Source organism: Leucoraja erinacea, chromosome 9 (assembly GCF_028641065.1).
Source record: "Leucoraja erinacea ecotype New England chromosome 9, Leri_hhj_1, whole genome shotgun sequence".
Taxonomy (NCBI): Eukaryota; Metazoa; Chordata; class Chondrichthyes; order Rajiformes; family Rajidae; genus Leucoraja; species Leucoraja erinaceus.
In genome coordinates, this window is record NC_073385.1 from 17546669 (window position 1) to 17572452 (window position 25784).

General features: G+C 45.9%; 1 protein-coding gene across 4 annotated transcripts in view; it reads left to right on the forward strand.

The window, feature by feature from the left end:
* The window catches only part of dglucy (D-glutamate cyclase), a 62012-nt gene that overhangs the window by 12264 nt on the left and 23964 nt on the right, over positions 1-25784 (forward strand). Inside the window, exons 2-7 of one of the 4 annotated variants that reach the window (XM_055640224.1) lie at positions 6202-6299; positions 7423-7534; positions 10723-10876; positions 16232-16430; positions 18008-18158; positions 21836-21958. In XM_055640224.1, coding sequence (XP_055496199.1) covers positions 7441-7534; positions 10723-10876; positions 16232-16430; positions 18008-18158; positions 21836-21958 — 721 coding nt within the window. In that variant the 5' untranslated portion in view covers positions 6202-6299; positions 7423-7440. Of the gene's footprint in view, positions 1-4160; positions 4428-6201; positions 6300-7422; positions 7535-10722; positions 10877-16231; positions 16431-18007; positions 18159-21835; positions 21959-25784 lie in introns of those variants that run through there. The other 3 variants (XM_055640221.1, XM_055640222.1, XM_055640225.1) reach the window with 3 other exon arrangements.

The window sequence follows — 25784 nt, forward strand, 5'->3', positions numbered from 1 at the left end:
CCTACTCCTGCACCTATTGCCTATAACACCAGCAGGGCTCGAAATTAACGGTGCCCGGGTGCCAATGGCCACTTAAAGTCCTGCCGGAAAACCTAAAAGCCGTGTAATTTTGCCTGGCTTGGCAAGCAAAGAAAAGTTTGGTTGATGTGGACAGCGGACGGCCCGATGCAAACAGTGCCGGCGTTTCTTCGAGAGCTGCTGTCTTATCCTTGTTCCCTGCCTTGCCCTGTGGAGTTGCTCCTTGTTTGTGAACCATCGGCTCAGGCAGCGGATTGGCGCTCGACACCGCTGCAAATTGTTCTGTTGCTGTTGTTCCCTTAAAGGGCCTGCCCCACTTTGCGAATTATTTTTTTCCAGTGACTGCGGAGCGTCAGTGACATTTTAAAAGGCGTCAATCACTGACGTTCAGCAGTTGACGGAAAAAAATCACTAAGTGGGACAGGTCCTTTAAGGGAGCAACAGCAACAGAACAATTTGCAGCGGTGTCAAGCGCCTGAGCCGCTTCCCCCTTCTTCCCTTCCCCCTACTTCCCTTCCCCCTACTTCCCTTCCCCCTTCTTCCCTTCCCCCCCCTCTTCTTCCTTCTTCCCTTCCCCCCTCTTCCTTCTTCCAAACTATTCTTCGATCTCCCAAACTATTCTGTTGTGGTCACTTGCTTATCTGCACTTTCCCTGTAGCTATAACACTATGTTCTGCTCTCTTTTTCCTTTCACTTTTTGCACTAGCAGTAGTGCTCGCTGATTGTATTGTTGGTGCCTGGGGCGCACAGCCACTGGTAGAGGTGGGGGCAGATACAAAATTGGCTTTTTGGGAGGCTTTTAGATAAGCACAGGGATATGCAGGGGATGGAGGGACATGAATCATGTGCAGGCAGCAAGATTAGTTTAACTTGGCGTAATGGTTGACCCAGACACTGTCGACTTTAATGGCTTACTCTTCCCGAGCTGTACTGTTCTAAGTTAAACTTTCCTGTAAATCTTGCATTCAAGAGTCAAGAGTGTTTTATTGTCATCTGTCCAAGGCAGAACAATGAAACGGCACCTCATATTTCTCTTGTACAGCTTACAACCCATGGATTTTGATGTCTTTACCTTCAAGTAACACTTGCTAACATTCTCTCTCCGTCCCACCCTATTTCACTGCCCTGCTGATTAATTTTACTGTTTGTATGCATCGTTGTCACATTCCCCTCATCCAACAATGAACCATTCTCAGGGCTCTCGTTTAACTTTTTTTCCCTGTTGCCAGCCGGGCAACCTCGGCAGCTTTTTAGGTTGCCAAATTACAGTTTAGGTGATCATTTAAGACGGCTTGCATGACACGTGCAATAATGTGCTCGGACGAAGTGCGTGGTTACCAGTCGGAATTATGGTCAATGAGTCAATGAGGCATTCACATATTATTTCTGTTTCAAATAAAGTCGCAAACTAAACATATTCACCAATCAAGACATGATATATACCTGTACCACAATGACATGCAGCAAAATTACAATACAGTATCTCATCTCTTTTTACACATTGCAATTAATGCAATTTCTATTATCTCTTTCCACTTCCAAACAAAAAATGTTTTTTCAGCGTATGATCAACCTCGGTGAGACCAAGCGCAGGCTTGGCGATCGCTTTGCACAAACCTCCACTCAGTTCGCAATAACCAACCTGATCTCCCGGTGGCTCAGCACTGCAACTCCCCCTCCCATTCAGAATCCGACCTTTCTTTTCCTGGGCCTCCTCCATGGCCAGAGTGAGGCCCACCGCAAATTGGAGGAACAGCACCTCATATTTTGCTTGGGTAGTTTACACCCCAGCGGTATGAACATTGGCTCCTCCAATTTCAGGTAGTCATTGCTTTCTCCCTCCTTCCCCTCCCATTCCCAGCTCTCCCACAGCCTACTGTCTCCACCTCTTCCTTTCTTTTTCCCAGCCCTCCCAACATCAGTCTGAAGAAGGGTCTCGACCCGAAACATCGCCTATTGAGCCGTTTACACCCCAGCGGTATGAACATTGACCTCCAATTTCAGGTAGTGCCTACTTTCTCCTCTGCTTCCCAGCTCTCCCTCAGCCCCCTGTCTCCGCCTCCTCCTTTCTTCTTCCCGCCCCCCCCTCGCACCCTCATCAGTCTGAAGAAGGGTCTTAACCCGAAACGTCGCCTATTTCCTTCGCTCCATAGATGCTGCCTCACCCGCTGAGTTTCTCCAGCATTTTTGTCTACCCATTCACACAAGTTCTGTTATCCCACTTTCTTCACCCACTCCCTGCACATTAAGGGTAATTTTACAGAGACAAGTTAACCTATAAAGCCAATGCTTCTTTGGGATGTGGGAGGAAACCCACATGCTTGCAGGGAGAACACAGAACACAAATTCAACACAGACAGTGCCCGAGAACAGGATCAAACACAGATCTCTGGCGTGTGAGGCAGCAAGTCCACCAGCTGTGCCACTATATTTTATTTTCCAACACACAAATTATACGTTGATAAGTTTGGTTACTAAAAAAAATAAACTATCCATTTTCAGTCTTAAATCTCTAAGTGACGCTATGTCCCCCTTTACAGCTACTGTATAATTTTAATTTAGTTCAAAGCTATTGGGGCAGTTAATTGGCCATAAAGCTGCTGCCTAAAATTGCCAGAGACCCGGAATTGATCCTGAATATGGGTGCTGTCTGTATGGAGTTTTGTTTTCTCGTTTATAACATTGTTTACAGAGTACTATGTTTACATATTCTGTTGTGCTGCTGCAAGTAAGAATTTCATTGTTCTAACTGGGACGTGAGAGAATAAAACACTCTTGACTTACGTCGCTGATGTGTGGGATAGAACTAGAGTACGGGTGATCGGTGGCCAGCGTGGACTCGGTGGGTCGAAGGGCCTGTTTCCACGCTGTATCTTTAATTTTAACTAAAAACACTAAAACCAGAGGAAATGTAAAGAAGGGTTTCTACCCGAAACGTACCCAATTTCTTCTATCCAGAGATGCTGGCTACTCCATGGAGTTCCCCCGCACAATTAAAGTATGGTATAGTCTTCACCCTACCATAGGTACCAACCAGACGCAACTAAATTTAAGGTAGATTTATTTTTTCCAAAATCCCTTTTTTGCTTAATTCCAAGTCAAGAGTCAAGAGTCAAGAGAGTTTTATTGTTATGTGTCCCGGATAGGGCAATGAAATTCTTGCTTGCTGCAGCACAACAGAATATGCAAACATAATACAGAACAGGAGATAAAAGTTCAGTTTGGAGTTTGGTGGTGGTGGGTCCAACAGTTTAAATTCCATTTCGAATATTTTTGGAGGACCAGGAAACCAAGAAGCAAGAATTACTCCAGCTACATGGAGTGATTCTGTGTTGTTTTTCAGCCGTCGCGGTGAGGCAGCGACCGGACAGCAATGGCGGCCAGAGCTCCAAAAATGCAAAGGGAGGGAGAAAGTGGCCGATGCCGAACAGTTGCCGAGCGGAGACCCAAGACCCGAGAGCCGAGCGGAGACCCGAGAGCCGGACACGGATGGCAGTCGGAGACGGAGATTGACAGAGTGATAGAGAGGGGGCCCCCGATAGAGGGGGCCCGCTCAGAATTAAACGCTAGGTGTCCCGGTTGCTTGCCAAGCCGGGCAAAATGGCATGGCTTTTAGGTTGCCCGGCGGGACTGTAGGTTGCCATTGGCACCTGGGCAACCACTAATTTCGAGCCCTGATTCTAAATTTCCTTGATCATCGTCTGCTTTGATCTGCTCTTTTGCCTTGCATATTCTTTCTACCCTTCCATATCTCGTTTCCCTCTTCCCTGAGTCTGAAGAAGGGTCTCGACTCGAAACGTCATCTATTCCTTCTCTCCAATGATGCTGCCTGTCACGCTGAGTTACTACAGCATTTTGCATCTATCTCCCATTCCTTCTCCAATATTTTGTGTCTATCTACAATTAAATTCTTATGTGCTGCAGTAGAGCAGAATATGTAAACATGGTAATCTAGACCATACAATAAACAAGAAAACGTTCAATGTATTAGACACACACACACACACACACACACACACACACACACACACACACACACACACACACACACACACACACACACACACACACACAAAAACACACACAAAAACAAACAAACAATAATTGCGCAAAAAGGCAAGACCAATGGCCCCAAGTCTATGTAGTTCAGAACCTATTTGGAAGCTGTAGTGTTTAATAGCCTGATGGTTGTAGGGAATTGTCCACCAATTGCTGATGGATTGACATTACCCATTAACAGAGTGGTAACGTCAAACCATGCAGTCAATAGCAACTGTGTAATCTAAATGCTATTCTTGGTTAAGCTTTACTGTTTGGCTGGTCTTCATTGTGCTGAGAAATCTTTGTCTGTCCGTGGTCTTTTCGAGGTAATGGAGACTGAAAATTCATATTCATCCATGTATGATGAGGTGCGTATAATCTGGCTTGGGTGGAAATATTTATTCTTCACAAGTTCATCTTTTCCAAAAGAAATGTAGAAAAAAACATGAAAAGTTCAGAGTTTAATCAAACAGCAGCAGGATTAACAGCCGATGTAAAGTTTGCAGATGGCTGATTGTTTACTAGTGCGGATTTAGATATCTGGAGGTAGCACAACGGCACAGTTTATAGAGCTGCTGCTTCCCAGCGCCAGAGATCCAGGTTCAAACCTGACCTCGGGTGTTGTCTGTGTGTGGAGTTTGCACGTTCCCCCTGTGACCACGTGGGTTTCCTTCCGGTGTTCCGGTTTCCCACAACATCCCAAAGATGTGCGAGTTGGTAGGTTAATTGGCCCTAATAACTTGTCCCTAGTGTGTAGGTGAGTGATAGAATCTGGGGGAATTAATAACAACTAGACTAAGTGGGAGCCATTGGGTTGCGGGAGGTGGGGTGTATGTGGGGGGAGGGGGGTGTGTGGGTGGAGGGTGGAGAGAGCTCGGAGAAAAGCCAGGGGTTGTGGGGAAGAGTAGGGTATCACGGGGGAGGGGGGCAGGAGCCAGCGAGGGGGACCAGAGGGGAAGGGGCTGGAGCTGGCGGTGCGATGGGGACTCACAGTGGGCGCTGGACGTTCACCTCTGCCGGGATCAGATTCTCCGCTTTCCTTTTGGCGACATCTCCCGCGCCGAGCCGGGCCGCTTCCAGTCCCTCCGAAAATTGTGTCTGGTTGGAGACCTCCGCCGGCCATCCTCAACTCCAGTAAAGACGGGATGGCGCACGGAGTGACAGGAGAAAAGACCAATCCATGCGGCACTGACTGGCAGGAGAGGCGATCGATCTGCGCATGCGAGGTTTTTAAGATTTTTAAACCTCGCTAGCTTTTACAATAGACCACCGATTGGGACGAAACTTGGTGCACTCGCAGCACAGGAGAACGGTGAGTGAGCTGGCGAAAAATCATAGTGCTATTCCGTACCGTTTTTGCGCAAATAGAAAGACCGCGCAAACCGGAAGATAACAAGATCAGAGTTTTAGATGTATAGATAGATACAGAGAGAATAAAGTTGTATTAGATTTGTATAGGCTTTGTGTAAATGGGTGGTTGATGGTCAGCGTGGACTCGATGTGCCGAGGGCCTTTTTTTCCAACTGAAGTTAATCTTTTTCGTGTTCCTTCAAGTCAAAGTATTTTTCGTGTTTCTTCACTCACCGTTCTCCTGTGCTACGAGCGTACCAAGTTTCGTTCCGATCTTAGTTCTTAGAATAAAGGTGAGGCCATTTAAGACTGAGGTGAGAAACTTTTTCACCCAGAGAGTTGAGAATTTGTGGAATTCCCTGCCGCAGAGGGCAGTGGAGGCCAAATCACTGGATGGATTTAAGAGAGAGTTAGATAGAGCTCTAGGGGCTAGTGGAATCAAGGGATGTGGGGAGAAGGCAGGCACGGGTGATTGATTGGGGATGATCAGCCATGACCGCAATGAATGGCGGTGCTGGCTCAAAGGGCCGAATCGCCTCCCTCTGCACCTATTTTCTATGTTCTATGTTTAATGGTGTAACTATGGGCACTCATATGGGACCCACTCCTTTTCTCCTTATCTTACATGCTTTTGTCTCCTTCACACATCTAGACTGTCACTATCTCCACCCATGTGTTAATCACCCACGCCTATATCCACCTATCAATTGCCAAGCTTTGCCAGCTTTCTGGCCTTGTAACTCCTGAAGAAAGGTCCCAACCCCAAATATTTCCTGTTCATTCCCTCCACAGATGCTGCCTGACCCACTGAGTTCCTCCAGCACTTTGTGCTTTGCTCAAGATTCCAGCACCTGCCGTTTCTCTTAAAATTTCTCATATTAAACGTGAGGGTAAATATTAAGATTCAGTTTACCATTGAAAACACACAACTCCAGATTCAGGAACAGTTTCTTCCCAGCTATTATCAGGCAATTGAATCATCCCACCACAAGCAGAGAGCAGTGGTGAACTACTATCGACCTCTTTGGTGACCCTCAGACTATCATTGATTGGAATTTGCTGGCTTTCCTTGCACTAAACATTATTCTTTTATCATATATCATCTATACACTGTAAATGGTTCGATTCTAATCATGTATTATCTTTCCGTTGACTAGTTAGCACGCAACAAACTGTACCTATGACAATAACGTGCACATGACAATAAACTAAATTGAAATTGAAACATTGAAGTTGTTCTCCTTCGATCTGTTGTTTTCACACCATATCTCTAGTCTCACCATCCCCTTCACTCTCAGTCTGAAGGAGGGTCTCGCCCTGAAACGTCTCCCATTCCTTCTATCCAGAGATGCTGCCTGTCTCGTTGAGTTACTCCAGCACTTTGTGTCCATCTCCGGTGTAAACCAGCATCTTTAGATTTGTTTTTTAGATTTAGCGCCCACCAAGTCGGCGCCGACCAGCGATCCCCGCACATTAACACTATCCTACAGACAATTTACACTTATACCAAGCCAATTAACCTAATAAACCGAAGATCTTTGGAGAGTACCCATGCAGCTCGACATAGACTACAAGACCTACACCAAACCCAAACCAATTAGGAGCAGACGAGGACATTCGATCCAATTTGTAATCCCAGCTACAAAGACAGATGTGTACAGCACTTCGTTCTTCCCCCACACAATTAAAGCATGGAATAATCTCCACCAAACTATAGTTACCCAACCAGATGCAACTAAATTTAAAGTAGCTATTTCTTCCCAATAACCCTTTCTGGCTTAAGCCCTCCCTTCACCACCTCCAGTTTAAATTCCATTTGGAATATTTTGGAGGACCAAGAACCGAGAACGAACAAACTCCGTACAGACAGCACCCATAGTCGGCAGCGAACGCGGGTCTCCAGCGCTGCAATCACTGTAAGGCAGCAACTCTACCGCTGCGCTGCCGTGCTTACCAATGTTGTGTTCACCGTTTGTATAATTTGTCTTTGTAATTCTTCCTTTAAATTGTCAGAAACCAGAGCTGCAAACCATGCACTTTCTGACATCCCTGCTCCCGGACACCGCCAGGCGTTTGATCCGAGCTGGGCGATTGCAGACAGCGGTGACCTCGGCAATTTCTCAAGGTAAAACGAGGTCACAACCAATCCCGAAGCTTCATCTACGGCCCTGCAGCGCACCCAAACGGGAGCAGTGAGCCACTGTCTCACCCCCTCGACCATTCCCCGTAGCGTCGGGAACCAGCGCTCTGCATAAATCCTGCACCCTTGTGCACACAGCAACGTTTTCCCGGCCAGAAATCACTGTCCCACTTTGTAACGTAAGACTTGCACTGACTGATACAGGGCTTCCGAACCATTGAGACATTCGAAATTGTTTTACAACAAGTGTAAAATGTAATTTGAGGTTCAGGGCGTGTTACCTTACCTCGCATCCTTTTATTTCCTTTTCACCTCGAACCTTTGCCACTTACTACCATCCAAACACGACAATTAAACGTGTACGTATGTCCTGGAATATTTAATTCCCAACTCTGGCCGCTTTTCAACCTTTGCAGGTTAGGAGGGAGAGATAGATCAGCTATGATTGAATGGCGGAGTAGACTTAATGGGCCGAATGGCCTAATTCTGCTCCTCTTACTTATGATCTTATGATCTCTGTCATGGCCATTAGATCATACCCACTTATTTCTATTTTTGCCATTAATTCGCCTACCTTATTCGGAATACTCAGTACATTTCGATAAAAAGTATTCAGTCTTGACTCGAATTGGAGATATACTCTTGTGTTTGTTTGCCATGTTTCTTCCTGTCAGAGTCTGGTATTCATTAGGTTTAGGTTTATTATTGTCACGTGTACCAAGGTACAGTGAAAAGCATGTGTAGGAAAAAAGTGCTCTTTCAGGTTGACTGCCAGTAACTAGTGGCGTTCCACGAGGGTCTGTGCTGGGGCCGCTTCTCTTCACGTTGTATACTAATGATTTGGATAAATCATTATTGAAGGCTTTGTAGCCAAGTTTGCAGAAGATGCTAAGATAGGTGCAGGGGCGGGCAGTGTAGAGGAAGCTAGGACTCGGCAGAAAGACTTGCACAGGTTAAAAAAGTGGGCAGAGAAGTGGCAGATGAAATTCACTGCAGCAAAGTGCTAAGTCGTGCATTTTGGTAACAAGAATAAAGGCGTAGATTATTTTCTAAATGGAGAGAGAATCCAGAAATCGGAGGTGCAAAGGAATTTGGGAGTGCTGATGCAGGACTCCCAAAAAGTTAATTTGCAAGTCGAATCAGTAGTAAGGAAGACAAATTCAATGCTAGCATTAATATCAAGAGGACTGGAATACAAAAACAGAGATGTAATGCTGAGATTCTATAAGGCGTGGTCACAATTTGGAGTATTTTGAGCAAATTTGGTCCCCATATCTGAGGAAGGATATGCTGGCTCTGGAGAGAGTCCAGAGGAGGTTTAAAAGAATGATTCCAGGAATGAGTGGGTTAGCATATGATGAACATTTGACAGCACTGGGCCTGTACTCGCTGGAGTTTAGAAGGTTGAGGGAGGACCTCATTGAAATTAACACAACAATTAAAGACCTAGATAGAGTGGATGTGGAGAGGATGTTTCCACTGGTGGGAGAGTCTAGGACCAGAGATCATAGCCTCAGAATTAAAGGGGCGCTCTTTTGGAAAGGAGGTGAGGAGGAACTTCTTTAGTCAGAGGGTAGTTAATCTGTGGAACTCATTGCCACAGAGGGCTGTGGAGGCCGTCAGTGGATATTTTTAGGCCAAAGTTAGACAAATTCTTGATTAGAACGGGTGTCAAGGGTTTTGGGGAGAAGGCAGGAAAATGGGATTAGGAGGCAGAGATCAGCCATGCTTGAATGGCGGAGTGGACTCGATGGGCCGAATGGCCTAATTCTACTATAACTTGTGAATTGCTGATGCTGGTTTAAAGCGAAGATAGACACATAAAGCTTTAGTAACTATGTCGGCCAGACAGAATCGCAGTACGACTAGATGTTGCATCTCTGGCTTTTATGTCTATGTACAGTGAAAAGCATATCCATGTTGCTACAGTCTGGCTAAGGAAAATATTAATGAACCAGTAGGGTTTTTAAATACAAATCTGGGGCTATACAGTCAAGGTTATATTGCTATATTTAAGAGGTAGTTAGATGTGGCCCTTGTGGCTAAGGGGATCAGAGGGTATGGAGAGAAGGCAGGTACGGGATACTGAGTTGGATGATCAGCCATGATCATATTGAATGGCGGTGCAGGCACGAAGGGCCGAATGGCCTACTCCTGCACCTAATTTCTATGTTTCTATGTTATCAATGAAAGATTCAAAACGTGTGTTCAGTTGTTTTTTTAGTGTCAGTCTTTGATTTACCAGTTAGGCAATACAAATCCCAACTCTGACACTATCCGTAAGTCAGTGAAAGCCAGCTAATTGGAAAGCAAAAAAAAACGCAGATGCTGAAAATCTGAAATAAAAAAAGGAAATTATTGGAAATGCTGACTGGGTCAGGCAGCATCTATGGAGAGAGAAACAGTCGAAAGTTTAGTTTTTAGTTTAGAGATACGGCGTGGAAACAGACCCCTTGACCCACTGAGTCCACGCCGACCTGCGATCCCCGCACATTATCACTATCCTACACAGACTAGGGACAATTTACATTTGTACTAAGCCAATTAACCTACAAACCTGTATGTCTTCGGAGGTAGACAAAAATGCTGATGAGGCAGCAGCATATATGGAATGAAGGAAATAGGCACGTTTCGGGCCAAAACCCTTCTTCAGAGTTTGAGAGGAAATTGAAGATCTCGGGGGAAAAAACCCACGCAATCATGGGGACAACGTACAAATTCCATACAGGCAGTGCCCGTAGTCGGGATGGAGCCCGGGTCTTTGGCGCTATAAGGCAGCAACTCTACCGCTGCGCCACCACGCAGTTCTTGTCATTGACCTTTCCATCAATGACGACCAGCACAACCTTCAAATGATTTCAGAATGTCTCGAGTGCTTTATAACTAATTACTTTAGACGTATAGACAATGATGTGAGAAACTTTGATATTACAATGTAGAAACAAAGAACTGCAGATGCTGGTTAATACACAAACAGCCACAAAGTGCTGGAGTAACCGAGCTTTTAGATAGGTACATGGATACGTGGGGAACGGCGGGACGTGGCTCATGTGCAGGCAGTGGAGATTAGTTAAACTTGGCATCGTGTTCGGCACGGACATTGTGGACTTTTCTGGTGCTGTACGTCTCTGTCTTCTAATTTAAGGCCTTGTTTTTTGTTTTAATCTCAAAAGGTTTCAAACAAGCCAACCTTGTGATCGTGAACAAGCAGTACGCCAATGATTTTGAGAGGTTCTGCATGGCCAATAATGGAGCACTCCCCCTGCTGTACAGGAGCAAACCCGGGGAATGGGGAGCTCCACCACTCAGCTCCAACTCCGATGTAAGGTAGGAGGAGCCTTCACAACATGTGGGCAAGTTGGGCTGAAGGGCCTGTTTCCACGCTGTATCATCACTCTTTAAATGTGTGCTGTTTCTGAATGATTCACCCTTAGAATGAGCACTGACGTGACTAAATTATCGTCAATGCTTTTGACTAAAGTTTAAGTGATTCACGGGCGGTTAGTTAAATAGAACGAGGAGTACACTGTGTACTCAACAATGTCTTCTTGAGTTATGCTCCATTTAAATGCAGGTTTAACTTTAACAAACGCAGGTCATCTCTTCAACGTAGCTGAGTAATGCTAAACCTGCCCTCATTGGCCATCCTGTTTGTTCAGTCGATCACAGCTTGACCATCTAGAGATACAGTGCGGGAAACAGACCCTTTGTCCCACCGAGTCTGCACCGACCATGATCACCCTTGCACTAGTTCTATCCTACACACACGGGACAATTTACAGAAGCCAATTAATCTACAAACCTGCACGACTTTGGTAAGTGGGAGGAAACCGGAGCACCCGGAGGAAACCGACGTGGTCACAGGGAGAACATACAAAACATACAGACAAACACCCGTAGCCAGGGTCAAACCCGGGTACCTGGCGCTGTAAAGCAGCAACTCTACAGCTGCGTCTCTGTGCCACAATAACTTTAGCATGTGCAGGTCATCTCTTCAATGCAACTGGCCAATGCTAAATCCTCTCTGATGGGACATCACATGTGTTCACTCATTCTGAAATCCCAGTTTGATCAATTGGTCAAGGACCAGCAGGCTGGGCACGCTGAGTGTGCAGATGCTGTTTGCTGGATCCACAGGCCGGTTGTAGTTGCCTCTATGGAGTGGGGTAACGGCTGGGGTTGGGGTGGGGGGGAGCGAAAGCTGATCACATCATGAGCAGAGTTAATACACTGAATCGTGCTAAGTCCCTTTGGCCCCATATCCGAGAAAGGATGTGTTGGCGTTGGAGAAGTTCCAGAGGAGAGGATGATTAGACAATGTGGTAAGAAACTTTGATATTGCTACAATCAACTAAATATATGTTTTTGTGAAAATAGTTAACATTTCTGATGGGAGATCCCTTGTCAGACCTGCAAATAGAGAAAACAAGTTAATTTTCAGATGAAACGTTATTCTCCATCATTGAAGCGTCTAGAACAAGAGGGCGTAATCTTAAAAAGTAAGAGGAAAGACAAGTTAAGAGTGTTTTATTGTCATATGTCAATAGACAATAAGTGCAGGAGTAGGCCATTCGGCCCTTCGAACCAGCACCGCCATTCAATGTGATCATGGCTGATCATCCCCAATCAGTACCCCGTTCCTGCCTTGTCCTAGATAGGACAATGCAATTCTTACTTGCTGCAGCACAACTATGTACATGTACACATGGTACATAGTACAAAGGAGTTTTATCGGGACCAGAAGGCGAAGCTGTTTTTAAAATAAGAGGGTTTGCTGTCTGGGACGCACTGCCAGAGGATGTGAAATCCGATGCAGTCCGATATTAGTGAACTTTACACAAGCAATGAGGATGTTGACAGAACTCGAGCACTTGAGCTCTCGGGAAAGGTTGGGCAGGCTAGGACTTTATACCGTGGACTGCAGGAGGCTGAAGGTGATCTTATAGAGGTGTATAAAATCATGAGGGAATTGGTAGGGTGAATGCATAGTCTTTTATTGAGAGTAGGGGAATCAAATACCAAAGTACACAGGTTTAATGAGAAAGATTTAATAGGAACTGAGGGACAAATTTTACACTGTGAGTGAGATGAGTTTATGGAACGAGCTGCCGGGGAGATAGTTAAGGCAGGTACTTTAACAGCATTTAAAAGATCCTTAGACATGTACACGGATAGGAAAGTTTCAGAGGGATGTGGGTAAATGGGACTGAGAAGGAGCATCTTATATGGTGTGGACAGGTTTTCTTTAGGGATACAGCAAGGGAACAGGCCCTTCGGCCCACCGAGTCCGCACCGACCAGCGATCCCCGCACATTAACACTATCCTACACACACTGAGGACAATTTACACTTATACCAAGCCCATTTACCTACAAACCTGTACGTCTTTGGAGTGTGGGAGGAAACCAAAGATCTCGGAGAAAACCCACGCGATCACGGGAAGAGCGTACAAACATTGTACAGACAGCACCCGTAGTCAGTTTCGAAACTGGGTCTCCGGCACCGAAAGCGCTGTAAGGCAGCAACTCCACTACTGCGCCACTGTGCCGAGTTGGGTTACAGAGCCTGTTTCTGTGCTCTGAATGGGGTAGAAAGAAAAATTCAACAATTATACTGGATTCGAAATAATGGAAAGGCATAAACAAAAAAAGTAGAAGTAATGATCTTTCACCCTCAGTTTAATGTTTAATCTTGTGGACGTTGGATCCTACCACTAATCTTTTTTTAATTACCTCTGGTAGTTAATATGCATTGGATACCAGGACAAAGTCTAATCACTTCACAGTTGATGTTAACATATAAACCGACTTGGACTGAATTTCAGATCTTAAAAGAGGCCTCCAGCAGTCCTTTCCTACCAAATTACCTCAGAGGTTCTGGTTGAGAAGCAAAAAAATGATGGTCAAATAAGTCAAAAACTGATGCCAACAGCAAAGAATACACTGATACTATGAGAGACAGAAGAGTCTCCAGGTGCAGGAATCTTGAATGAAGAACACAAAGTACAGGAGGAACTCTGGGTCAGGTAGCATCTGTGGAGGAAATGGACAGACAAGAATTCTGCACGGATCATTGATTTCTTTAACTTTACTGCTAACTTCCATCCTGCCCTCAAATTAACTTTGACTATCTCTGACACTTCTCTCTACTTTCTTGATCTCTTTCTTCATTACAGATGACAGACTATCGACTGACATCTGCTAAAAACCCATCGACTTCCACAATGATCTGGACAACACTTCCTCCCACCGCGTCTCTTGCAAAGAAGCCATCCCCTACTCTCAATTCCTCCATCTCTGTTGCATCTGAGTTGAGACTTTCCATTCTCGGGCATTTGAGATGTCATCTTTCTTTAGTAAAGATAGACACATAAAGCTGGAGTAACTCAGCAGGATAGGCAGCTTCTCTGGATAGAACGAAAGGGTGATGTTTCGAATCGAGACCCTTCCTCAGACTTTCTTTAGTAAACGTGGTTTCCCCCCTGCTGTCAGGGATTGATCACTCACCCGCATCTTCTCCATGTCCAGCAATTTTGCTCTCTCCCCCACCCCCAGACAGAATAAGGATAGAGTTCCTCTGGTCCTCATTTCTCACCTCATCAGCCTCCGCATTCAACACATGATTCTCTGATATTTCCGCCACATTTAACGTGATCCCACCACTAGTCACATCTTCCCTTCTCCACCCCTTTCTGCCTTCCCCAGTGACCAGTCCCTCCACAACTCCTCGGTACACTCATCCCTTCCCACCCAAACCATCTCCTCCCTGGACACTTTCCCGTGCAACTGCAGGAGATTTAACACCTGCCCCCATGGGTGTAAATCCTAAGGGGGGGGGGGGGGGTTGGGGTGTGGGCGACTGTACCCCCCCCCCCCCCCCCCCCATGTTTTGAGAAGTGGGGGACAATCTCCCCCATGTATTGTGCAACATGTTGCAGCAAAACCGAAGCCTCTGAAGTCGAGTCGGGTCGCAGCCGCAAGGACACCACAGCCTCCGAAGTCAGCCAGCTCCGTGATGGTAAGTCCACAGGCTCTGCGACTGGAGCCCTCAAAGTCGATTCCAGTTGGAGGTCGCCAGCTCCTAGAATCTAGCAGCCCGGGACTAGCTGCAGTTCCCAGGTTGCGCAAACTAAGTGAAAAAAAAATAGGCCTGTGGGCCAGATGATTTCGGGTTACGGGCCGGATTTGGCCCGTGGGCCGTAGGTTGCCGACCCCTGACCTAGATGGCAGGCCTCATTGTGTTTCTCCCCCCCCCCCCCCCCCCATGTTTTAAAAGCGATTTCCACCCCTGCCTGCTCCAATACCTCCTCCCTCACATTTTGTGTATCTTATTGTAAACCAGCTTCTGCAATTCTTTGAGTCCCATCCCCTTTGATGTCTCGATTTCACACCTCACCTTTCCTGATCTCTGTGTCTCCCTCTTCCCTGACTCTCAGTCTGAAGAAGGATCTTGACCCAAAACATCACCCATTCCTTCTCACCACAGATGCTGCCTGTCCCGCTGAGTTAACCCCAGCATTTTGTGTCTATCTGCAATTCCTTGTTTCTACATTTCGGGTCGAGATCCTTCTTCAGACCATTCTTGCATCATATGAGTATACTTAAAACCTGCAGCCTAAAGCAGGGGCCTAATTAGTCTATGGTGTTATATTTGAACCAGCCAGATAAATGGATACAGAGCAAGTACGCCACCAAGAAGGTGTTAATGAGCAATGGTACCTGAAACAAGTCAATTAGATGCAGAGAGCACTGATAGAGAGAGAGAGAGGAAGGAAGGTTTGAAACATTCGCTGGACCGTTACATCCGCTATAGGATCTTTGCTTTACACTGAAGCAAAATACATTTGTAACGATGCGAGGCAATTAGTGTGACTAGGAATCGTTTTGCAGGTGAGAGGGAGGAAACTCACACAATAAATAGCTCAATCTGCAAAAATAAAGTACAAAGCTAGTAAGTGATAATTGTACGATTGAGATGACAAAGGTTATCATAACTGGTCCCCTGAGCTATCATGAAGAGAAAAATCTTTAGCCACAGGCGAGTTCCCAGAGGAGTCATACAGTAATAAACTTAACTAAATGATGAGGGGGGGTCTCATTGAAACTTACCGAATAGTGAAAGGCCTGGGTAGAGTGGATGCGGAGAGGATGTTACCACCAGTGGGAGGGTCTTGGGCCAGAGGCCATAGCCTTAGAATCAAAGGACATACCTTTAGAAAGGAGATGAGGTGGAATTTCTTTAGTCAGAGGGTGGTAAATCTGTGGAATTCATTGTCATACAAGGCTGTGTAGGCTGTCAATTGATATTTTTAAGGCAGAGATTGATAGATTTTTGATTAGTACGGGGGTGTCAGGGATTATGGGGAGAAGGCAGGAGAATGGGGTTGAGAGGGAAAGAAAGATCAGCCGATTGAATGGTGAAGTAGACTTGATAAGCAGAATGGCCTTATTGTGCTCCTATGATTTTTGAACCTATAAACTAAATATACGTTAGAAGGGTCCTGACCTGAAACGTCACCCATTCATGTACTCCAGAGATGCTGCCTGATCCGCTGAGTTACTCCAGCACTTTGCATATTTTTTTGTGTAAACGAGCATTTGCAGTTTCCAGTATGTAAACAAAACTAATTGATCTGGATTTTAACAAATCAAAGTAATAATGCATGCTCTGATTTGGCTTCAGGACTGATTGTCTACAGTACAGGAAGTATGAGGAGGGAACCTTCACTGGCAATTTGAAGAGCCTCATGGACTACACTGAGCAGATGAAGGAGATGGTTACCTTCTATGTGGGATGCAGCTATTCCTTTGAGAGGGCAATATTGGAGGCCGGTGTTCCAATCCGTAACGTTGAACAAGGGTGTAATGTCAGCATGTACAAGGTAGGGACATTTTGAATAAATGAATGATTATTGTCACATATACCTAGGTTAAAGTTCAATCCACTCGAATAGTAGAATAAATCAAAGAGTCAAAAATCTCTGTAAAAAGGCCTTTACTAAGTCACCAAGGTGAAATAGAAAAACAACCAGTGATGTGCACAGAGCATCCACACCAAAGGCTGGCGCTGCTCAGACTGACGATACAGAGGACTTACACACATCTTTATACTGATAAAACAGCCATAAGCACATGGTTAATAACAAAGAAGCTTCACAATGAATCCCCTCAGTTATATTTGGGGAGGTACAAAGTATGAAGGGAGGCAGGCCAGCTGCGAAGGCAAGAACACTTCTATTGTATACCTTGCCTCTCCCATACAGCTTGCTGGTATCTTAATGCAATGCCACAATGCCGGGAACGACTCTTATCTTCATTCCCACTGAGACAGAACGTCGCCTTTTACAGGTTTCTGTATTCGTAGGCTTTTGCAGACATTTGAAGTGGCCAATATTTTAAATTGCTACCAGAATGCTGTGTACAAAATGGAGGTTAGTAACTATAACGGCTATAAAGCTAGTAAAATGGAGGATAGCCGCGTTAACTCTTACACCTAGGGTACCTATGTACAGTGAAAATCTTGCATACAACTGAGAAGGTACACAAGTGCCTAATAATTCATCCCATGGAGGATGCACATGATGCACCTATGCACATTGGCCATCCAGGTAATCACACTTTAAGGCTCTTCTAAAGAATGCAACACTGGGACGTTGTTTCTGTGACCAGGCACAAGTGTTGGTGCCGTCAAAGTTACAAAACTTTATGTGTCTTTTGTGTGTCTGCCGGGACTTGAGTGTATTAAGTTTAAGGAGAGTTTGGACAGACTTGAATTGTTTTCTCTGGAACGGCGAAGGCTGAGGGGAGATATAGAGTCATACAGTGTGGAAGCAGGCCCTTTGGCCCAACATAGATAGGACCAACATGTCCCATCTACATTTGTCCCACTTGCCTGTGTTTGTCCCATATCTCTCCAAACCTGTCCTATCCATTTACCTGTCTAATTTCTTCTTAGACGCTGCAATAGTCCCTGCCTCAGCTACCTCCTCTGGCAGCTTGTTCCATACACCCACCACCCTTTGTGTGGAAAAACGTTACCCCTTCAGAATCCTGTAAAATGTTTCCCCCTTCACTTTAAACCTGTGCACTCTGGTTCTCGATTCTCCCACTCTGGGCAAGAGACTCCATGCGGCCACCTGATCTATTCCTCTCATGATTTTATACACCTCCATAAAATCACCCCTCATCCTCCTGGGCTCCAGGGAGTAGAGTCCCAGCCCACTTTTTTTAAATTCTGATAGGCACAGACAGCTAGGGTAGACAGTCAGAATCTTTTCCCATACATCTACCACCCTTAGTGTAAAAAGTCTTCCATGTCTTTCTTTTATCCCAGCAAGATTTTGGGAAGAATTTTCTAAAAATTGTTAAAAGTGATTACTATGTGATATCATGCTCAAGGCTTCTTTAATGTTTTCCAGAATCTTTTTTAATATATTCTTTCCATCGCTTCTCCCGCCAGACAAACATAGCGTGCACCAGGGTCGGTGGCTTCCAATGTAACATGGTGGTCTCAATGCGACCCATTCCTGTTGAGAAGCTCGACGCAATTGTGCAAATAACTCATCCCGTGGAGGATGCACATGGTGCACCTATACACATTGGCCATCCAGGTAATCACACTTTGAGGCTCTTCCAAAGAATGCAACACTGCGACGTTGTTTCTGTGACCAGGTGCTGGTCAGAACGCATTTGGAGCATTGTGAGCAATTTGGGACCCACATCTCAGGAAGGATATGCTGGCACTGGAGATGGTCCAGGGGAGGTTTACAAGAACAATCCCAGGAATGATTGGGTTATTAATTGATGGACGTTTGACAATAAACAATAGGTGCAGGAGTAGGCCATTTGGCCCTTCGAGTCAGCACCGCCATTCAATGTGATCATGGCTGACCATCCCCAATCAGTACCCTGTTCCTGCCTTCTCCCCATATCCCCTGACTCCACTATTTTTAAGAGCCCTATCTAGCTTTGTCTTGAAAACATCCAGAGAATCTGCTTCCGAAGAATTCCACAGACTTGCCATTCTCTGTGAGAAAAAGTATTTCCTCGTCTCCGTTCTAAATGGCTTACTCCTTATTCTTAAACTGTGGCCCCTGGTTCTGGACTCTCCCAACATCGGGAACATGTTTCCTGCCTCTAGCATGTCCAAGCCCTTAACAATCTTCGGCACTGCCCCTTAACAATCTTAACGGCACTTTCCTAATTAAACACGCTGGAGTTTCCTCTGAGCGGGAACTTCTTTGAAACTTTCGAATAGTGAAAGTCCTTGGGTAGAGTGGATATAGAGAGTGTCTGGCCAAGGCTTAGCCTCAGAATGAAAGGACTTCGCTTTAGAAAGAGATGATAAGGATTGATAGATTCCTGTTTAGTACAGGTTAGGGTTATGGAGAGGAGGCAGGAGATTGGAGTTGTGAGGGAGAGATAGATCAGCATGAATGAATGGCAGAGTAGACATGATGGGCCAAATGGCCTAATTCTGCTCCTGTCACTAATGAACTTATGAAAGCAAACTGATCCTCAACTGTATTCTGCTCTTCAGTCAAGAGTTTTATTGTCTTGTGTCCCAGGTGGGACAATGAAATTTTTACTTGCTGCTGCACAACAGAATTATAGGGGTGGTATAGTGGCATAGTCAACAGATGACATTTTGAAACAGTCCTACCATCAGCAAGGTTGTTGAAGAGTAGTTTAGTTTAATTTGGCTTAGTTTATGCTCCGTAGCATTTAGTTTGTTATTGGTGCATGTACCAAGGGACAGTGAAAAGCTCTTTCATTTGCGTACGATCCAGTAGGCAAATAGACTATACATGATTACAATCCAGCCGTGTACAGTTACAGGGTATCAGATACAGGGTAAAATGTTTAGTGCAAGATCAAGTCCAGTATCACACACCATTTCTGATTTAATCATTTCTGGCTGCCTGCCTTCCACGGCCTCCAACCGTATAATTTCCCAGCCCCACACAGCCCTGTTTTACCTTCTCCCCCAAATCCATAAACATAACTGCCGTGGCAGACCCATGGTTGCTGCCTACTCCTGTCCAACGGAAATTATTTCCACGTACCTCGACTCCAACCTATCCCCCTCCGTCCAATCTCTCCCGACCTATGTCCAAGATACCTTACATGCCCTTCATCTCTTCAATGACTTCCGCTTTCCGAGCCCTCATCTTTACTATGGACGTTCAGTCACTCTACTCCTCCATCCCCCATCAGGAAGGCATTAAAGCCCTCCGTTTCTTCCTCGACCGCAGAACCATCCAATTTCCCTCTACTAACACTCTACTCCACCTAGTGGAGCTGGTCCCCACCCTCAACAACTTCTCCTTTGACTCCTCCCACTTTCTCCAAGTCTAAAGCGTAGCTATGGGTACCCGCATGGGCACCAGCTATGCCTGCCTCTATGAAGGGTACGTCGAACAATCCCTGTTCCAAGCGTACACTGGCCCTATCCCCGAATTCTATCTCCGTAGCATTGATGACTGCATCGGTGCTACCTCCTGCACCCATGCAGAACTCATGGACTTCATCAACTTCACCACCAATTTCCATCCTGCACTCAAATTTACTTGGACCATCTCCGACATCTCCCTCCCCTTGATCTCACCATCTCCATCACAGGAGATAGACTATTGACTGACATCTATTACTAACCTACTGACTCCCACAACTATCTCGACTACATTTCTTTCCACCCTGCTTCCTGCAAATAACTCTATCCTCTACTCCCAATTCCTCCGGCTATGCTGCATCTGCACCCAAGATAAGGTGTTCCATACCAGGACATCCTGTCCTTATTCTTTAGGTAACGGGAGTTTCCCCCTCCCATCACAGATCAGACCCTCACTTGTATCTCCTCGGTACCCCGCAGCTCCACCCTTGCTCCCCCTCCCCCTAGTCGCAACAGATACGGAGTCCCCCGAGTCCTTGCCTTCCACCCCATCAGCCGTGGCATACAACGCATAATCCTCCGAAATTTCCGCCACCTCCAACGGGATCCCACCACTAGCCCCTTTTTCACCCATATCCACCCCTTTCCGCCTTCCGCAGAGACTGTTCCCTCCGCAACACCCTGGTTAACTCATCCCTTCCCATCCAAACCACCCCCTCCCCAGGTATCTTCCCCAGCAACTGCAGAAGATGCAACACCTGTCGCTGGACCTCGTCTCTCGATTCTGTCCAGGGACCCCAACAGTCTTTTCAGGTTAGGCAGAGGTTTCGCTTGCACCTCCTCCAACCTCATCCATTGTTCAAGATGTGGACTCTTACACATCGTTTTGCGGAACACCTTCGCGGATCGTTTCGAGGAACACCTTCGCTCAGCCCGCCTGAATCTACCTGATCTCCCAGTTGCCGGCGGCTTTAATTCTTTTTCCCACTCCTACACAGACCTTTCTGTTCTAGGTCTCCTCCATTGTCAGAGTGAGGCTAAACACAAATTGGAGAAACAGCATCTCATATTTCACTTGGGCAGCTTACAACCAAGTGGTATGAATTTTGATTTCTCTCACTTCAGGTAGCCCCGGCATTCCCTCTCTCTCTTTCTCTATCCCCCCCCCCACCCCCACCCAAGTCGCACTAGTTTCTCGTTTTTACCCTACAAACAGCTAACAATGGCCTGTTTCCTTTATCATCATTATATCTTTTCTGCATATCTCATCACATCACCTTCTACATCTATCGTTTCCATTATCCCTAACCAGTCTGAAGAAGGGTCTCAATCCGAAACGTCACCCATTCTTTCTCTCCAGAGATGCTGCCTAGCCCGCTGAGTTACTCAGGCTCATATGTGTCTATCTTCGATTTAAACCAGCATCCGCAGTTCCTTCCTACACATAAAGTCCAGTAAAGTCCGATTAAAGATAATGAGGTAGATGGAAGGTCGGGAACGCTCGCTATTTGGTCGTCGTTTTTTCATGTCCATCTTGTTACAAACGTTGGCCTCGCTGTCATCGTCCGTCCTGAAAAGGACGCAAGCTTCCGGCGACAATCAGTGGATGATGGTGGTAGCAGAATTAGCTCGGGATACTTCCAGTTTCCAGCCCCGCGACGTGGACGCTTCTGCTATGGGGCCCTCTATTTGGTGAGAGGATGGTTCAGTTGTCTGATAACAGCTGGGAAGAAACTGTCCCTGCATCTGTAGGTGTGTGCTTTCACACTTCTGTACCTCTTGCCCCGATGGGCAGAAGATGTAATATCTGTTTGCATCCTTGGTCTATTCGGGTTGGTTTTAATGTTTCTCCGATGTACGTCGGTACTAAAACTGGTTCTACTTGCCTTCCCCCAGGGTCGATTGGGATTGACGATTTGTCCACGCCAGACTTTGGGGATGCGGTTGATGCTCACCCTGGCGATGTGCCCGTCTTCTGGGGCTGTGGAGTCACCGGAGCAGAGGCTGTTTGCAGCATCAGTAAGATATTGCCATCAGAGACCTTTAGAGATACAACGCCGAAACAGGCTCCTCGGCCCACCTAGTCCGCGCCGACCAGCGATCACCCCGTACACTAACATGTTTAAGAAAGAACTGAAGATGCTGGAAAAATCGAAGGTAGACAGAAAATGCTGGAGAAACTCAGCGGGTGAGGCAGCATCTATGGAGAGAAGGAATAGGCGACGTTTTGGGTCTATTCCTTCGTCGTCTATTCCTTCTCTCTATAGATGCTGCCTCACCCGCTGAGTTTCTCCAGCATTTTTGGTCTACCGTACACTCACATTATCTACACACTAGGGGGCAATTTTACCGAGGCCAATTAACCTACAAACCTGCACATCTTCGGGAGGAAACAGGAGCACCTGGAGAAAACCCACGCAGGTCACGGGGGAGAACGTTCAAACTCTGTACACACAGCACCAGTAGTCAGGATCGAACCCAGGCCTCCGGTGCTGTAAGGCAGCAACTCTACTGCTGTGTCACTGTGCCGCCCCACCACCTGTGAGGCAAAGCCTAGCTCTCCCATGCAGCTGGCAAAATGGGCCAAACTCAAAGCAAGCTGGAATCTTTACCACTGCTGGGGAGGCAAATAGGATGTATCTCTGACTGTGCAGTGCTCCCTCACTACTGCATGGTCAGAAGCATGTGTTCCACTTACAGCAGTGGAGCTTCATGCTCGGACACGCTCAGTCAGAAGTGGAACAGCGGCCCGCCCAATCTTACATTCCTGCAAACCAAACTTAATTCCTTCCCACCCAAACCAGTGCATTCCGTTGCGAAAAACATCATTGCTGGCTGCCTCCGTCAAACAGAAGGGCTTCACAAACATGTCATGGATCAAGAGTATTTTAATCATCATATACACTGTGAACAGAACAATTAAATTCTTACAAAGAATTGTAGATGCTGGTTTATACCAAAGACAGACACAGTGCTGGAGTATCTCAGCGGGTCACACAGCATCTGTGGAGAAAAAGGATAAGTGACATTTCGGATTGGGACTCATCTTAAAGGGCCTGTCCCACTTGGCGATTTTTTTCGGCAACTGCCGGCATCATGGATTGACGTATCAGGTCACAGAAAAAGTTGCAGCGTGATGACGTATTGACGCGCGGTGTTTCCTCGAGCGTCGCAACATTTTATTTTGTTGCCGCTGTATTTTGAAATGTTCAAAATCTTTCGACGACCCTGATACGTCAGTCAATGACACCAGCACTCGCCGAAAACATTCGCCAAGTGGAACAGACCCTTAAGTCTGAAGAAGGGTCCCAACCTGAAACACCACCTATCCTTTTTCTCCAGAGATGCTGCCCGACGTGCTGAGTTATTCCAGCACTTTGTGTCTATCTTTGAAATTCTTACTGCTGCAGCTTTATAAACACATTAGTGCAATAACACAACAAATAGATATGCAATAAAAAATCATCCAATAAGCACAATTTTGTAATCCATTACAGAGAACTTGCACTTTTTATACAAGTCACAGTTGAAATATCATAACTAAAAATCATAAATAATGCAGGTAGTGGTTGTATGGAATGAGCTGCCAGAGGGGGTAGTTGAGGCAGGTACTATAACAGCATTTGGAAGACATTAAGCACCTGTCCCACTATACGAGTTTACCCAAGAGCTCTCCCGAGTCTTAAAAAAAAATCAAACTCGTGGCAAGTACGTAGCGGGTACGTCGGAGCTCGGGACGTCTCTTAGCGGCTCGTAACGCTAATGGCAGGTGCTCGGGAAACGCGGTAAGCTCGTGCAGTTTTTTCAACAGTGCGAAGAGTGTTCACGAGAGCCCCGAGTACCTACGAACGGCTATTACCGTAATTCTCCGAGTTGGAAACGGGAGAGAACTTGAATTACCTCGTACAGTGGGACAGGCCCTTCAGGCTAGGTACATGGACAATAAAGGATTAGAGAGATATGGGCCAAACATGGGGAAATGTAGGTGGGGTAGCTCTGTTGGTGAAGGATGAAATTCAGTCCCTTGCGAGGGGTGACAGGGACTGACGATGTAGTCAATTGAGGAATTGTATATGTAAGAAGACACTAATAGGAGTTATTCGGCCCCTCGAGCCAGCACCGCCATTCAACATGATCATGGCTGATCATCCACAATCAGTACCCCGTTCCTGCCTTCTCCCCATATCCCCGGACTCCGCTTTCTTTATGAGCCCTATCAAGCTCTCTTGAAAGTATCCAGAGAATCGGCCTCCACCGCCCTCTGAGGGAGAGAATTCCACAGACTCCAAGATGGATTCTTAAAGCAACTTGTATTAGAGCCTACCAGATAGAAGGCAATTCTGGATTTAGTGTTGTCTAATGAACCAGATTAGGTGATCTAAGGGAACACAAGGTAAAGGTGCCACTAGGAGGTAGTGACCATAATATGATAAGTTTTAATTTACAATTTGAGAGAGAGAAGGTTAAATCAGAAGTGTCAGTGTTGCAGTTGAACAAAGGGGACTATGAAGGCATGAGAGAGGAGCTGGCCAAGGTCGACTTGAAAAGGATCCTAGCAGGAATGACGGTGGAACAGCAATGGCAGGAATTTCTGGGCATAATCCAGAAGATGCAGGATCATTTCATTCCAAAGAGGAAGAATGATTCTAAGGGGAGTAAGAGGCAACTGTGGCGGTATAAAACTAAAAGAAAAGGTGTATAACATAGCAAAGAGTAGCGGGAAGCCAGAGGATTGTGAAACTTTCAAAGGACATCAGGGCAAAAGAGGAAGTACGAAGGTAAGCTCGGCAAGAATATAAAGAAGGATAGTAAAAGCTTCTTTAGGTATGTTAAGAGAAAAAGATTAGTAAAGACAACTGTGGGTCTCTTGAAGACGGAATCAGGTGAAATTGTTAAGGGGAACAAGGAAATGGCAGAAGAGTTGAACAGGCACTTTGGGTTCTGTCTTTACTGAGGAAGACACAAACAATCTCCCAGATGTACTGGAGTACAGAGGATCTTGGGAGACAGAAGGACTGAAAGAAATTTACATTAGACGAGAAATAGTATTGGGTAGACTGATGGGTCTGAAGGCTGATAAATCCCCTGATGGTCTGCATCCCAGGGTACTCGAGGTGGCTCTAGAAATTGTGGACGCATTGGTGATCATTTCCAATGTTCTATAGATTCAGGATCAGTTTCTGTGGATTGGAGGGTAGCTAATGTTATCCTACCTTTCAAGAAAAGAGCGAGAGAGAAAATGGGGAATTATAGACCAATTAGCCTGACTGGTGGTGGGGAAGATGCTGGAGACAATTATTAAAGAGGTAATAATGGGGCATTTGGATAGCAGTAAAAGGATTAGTCCAAGTCAGCATGGATTTATGAAGGGGGAATCCTGCTTGAGTAATCTTGGAATTTTTTGAGGATGTGACAAATAAAATGGTTGAAGGAGAGCCAGTGGATGTAGTGTGTCTGGACTTTTGGAAAGCCTTTGATAAGGTCCCACACAGGAGATTAGTGGGCAAAATTCGAGCTCATGGTATTGGGGGTAGAGTATCGATATGGATAGAAAATTGGTTGGCAGACGGGAAACAAAGAGTAGGAATAAACGGGTTCCTGTCAGAATGGCAGGCAGTGACTAGTGGGGTGCTGCAAGGCTCGGTGCTGGGGCCACAACTATTTACAATATATAGTATATTAATGATTTAGATGATGGAATTAAAAGTAATACTAGCAAATTTGCAGATGATACAGAACTGGGTGGCAGTGTGAACTGCGAAGAGGATGCTATGAGGATGCAGGGTGACTTGGACAGGTTGAGTGAGTGGGCAGATGCATGGCAGATGCAGTTTAATGTAGATAA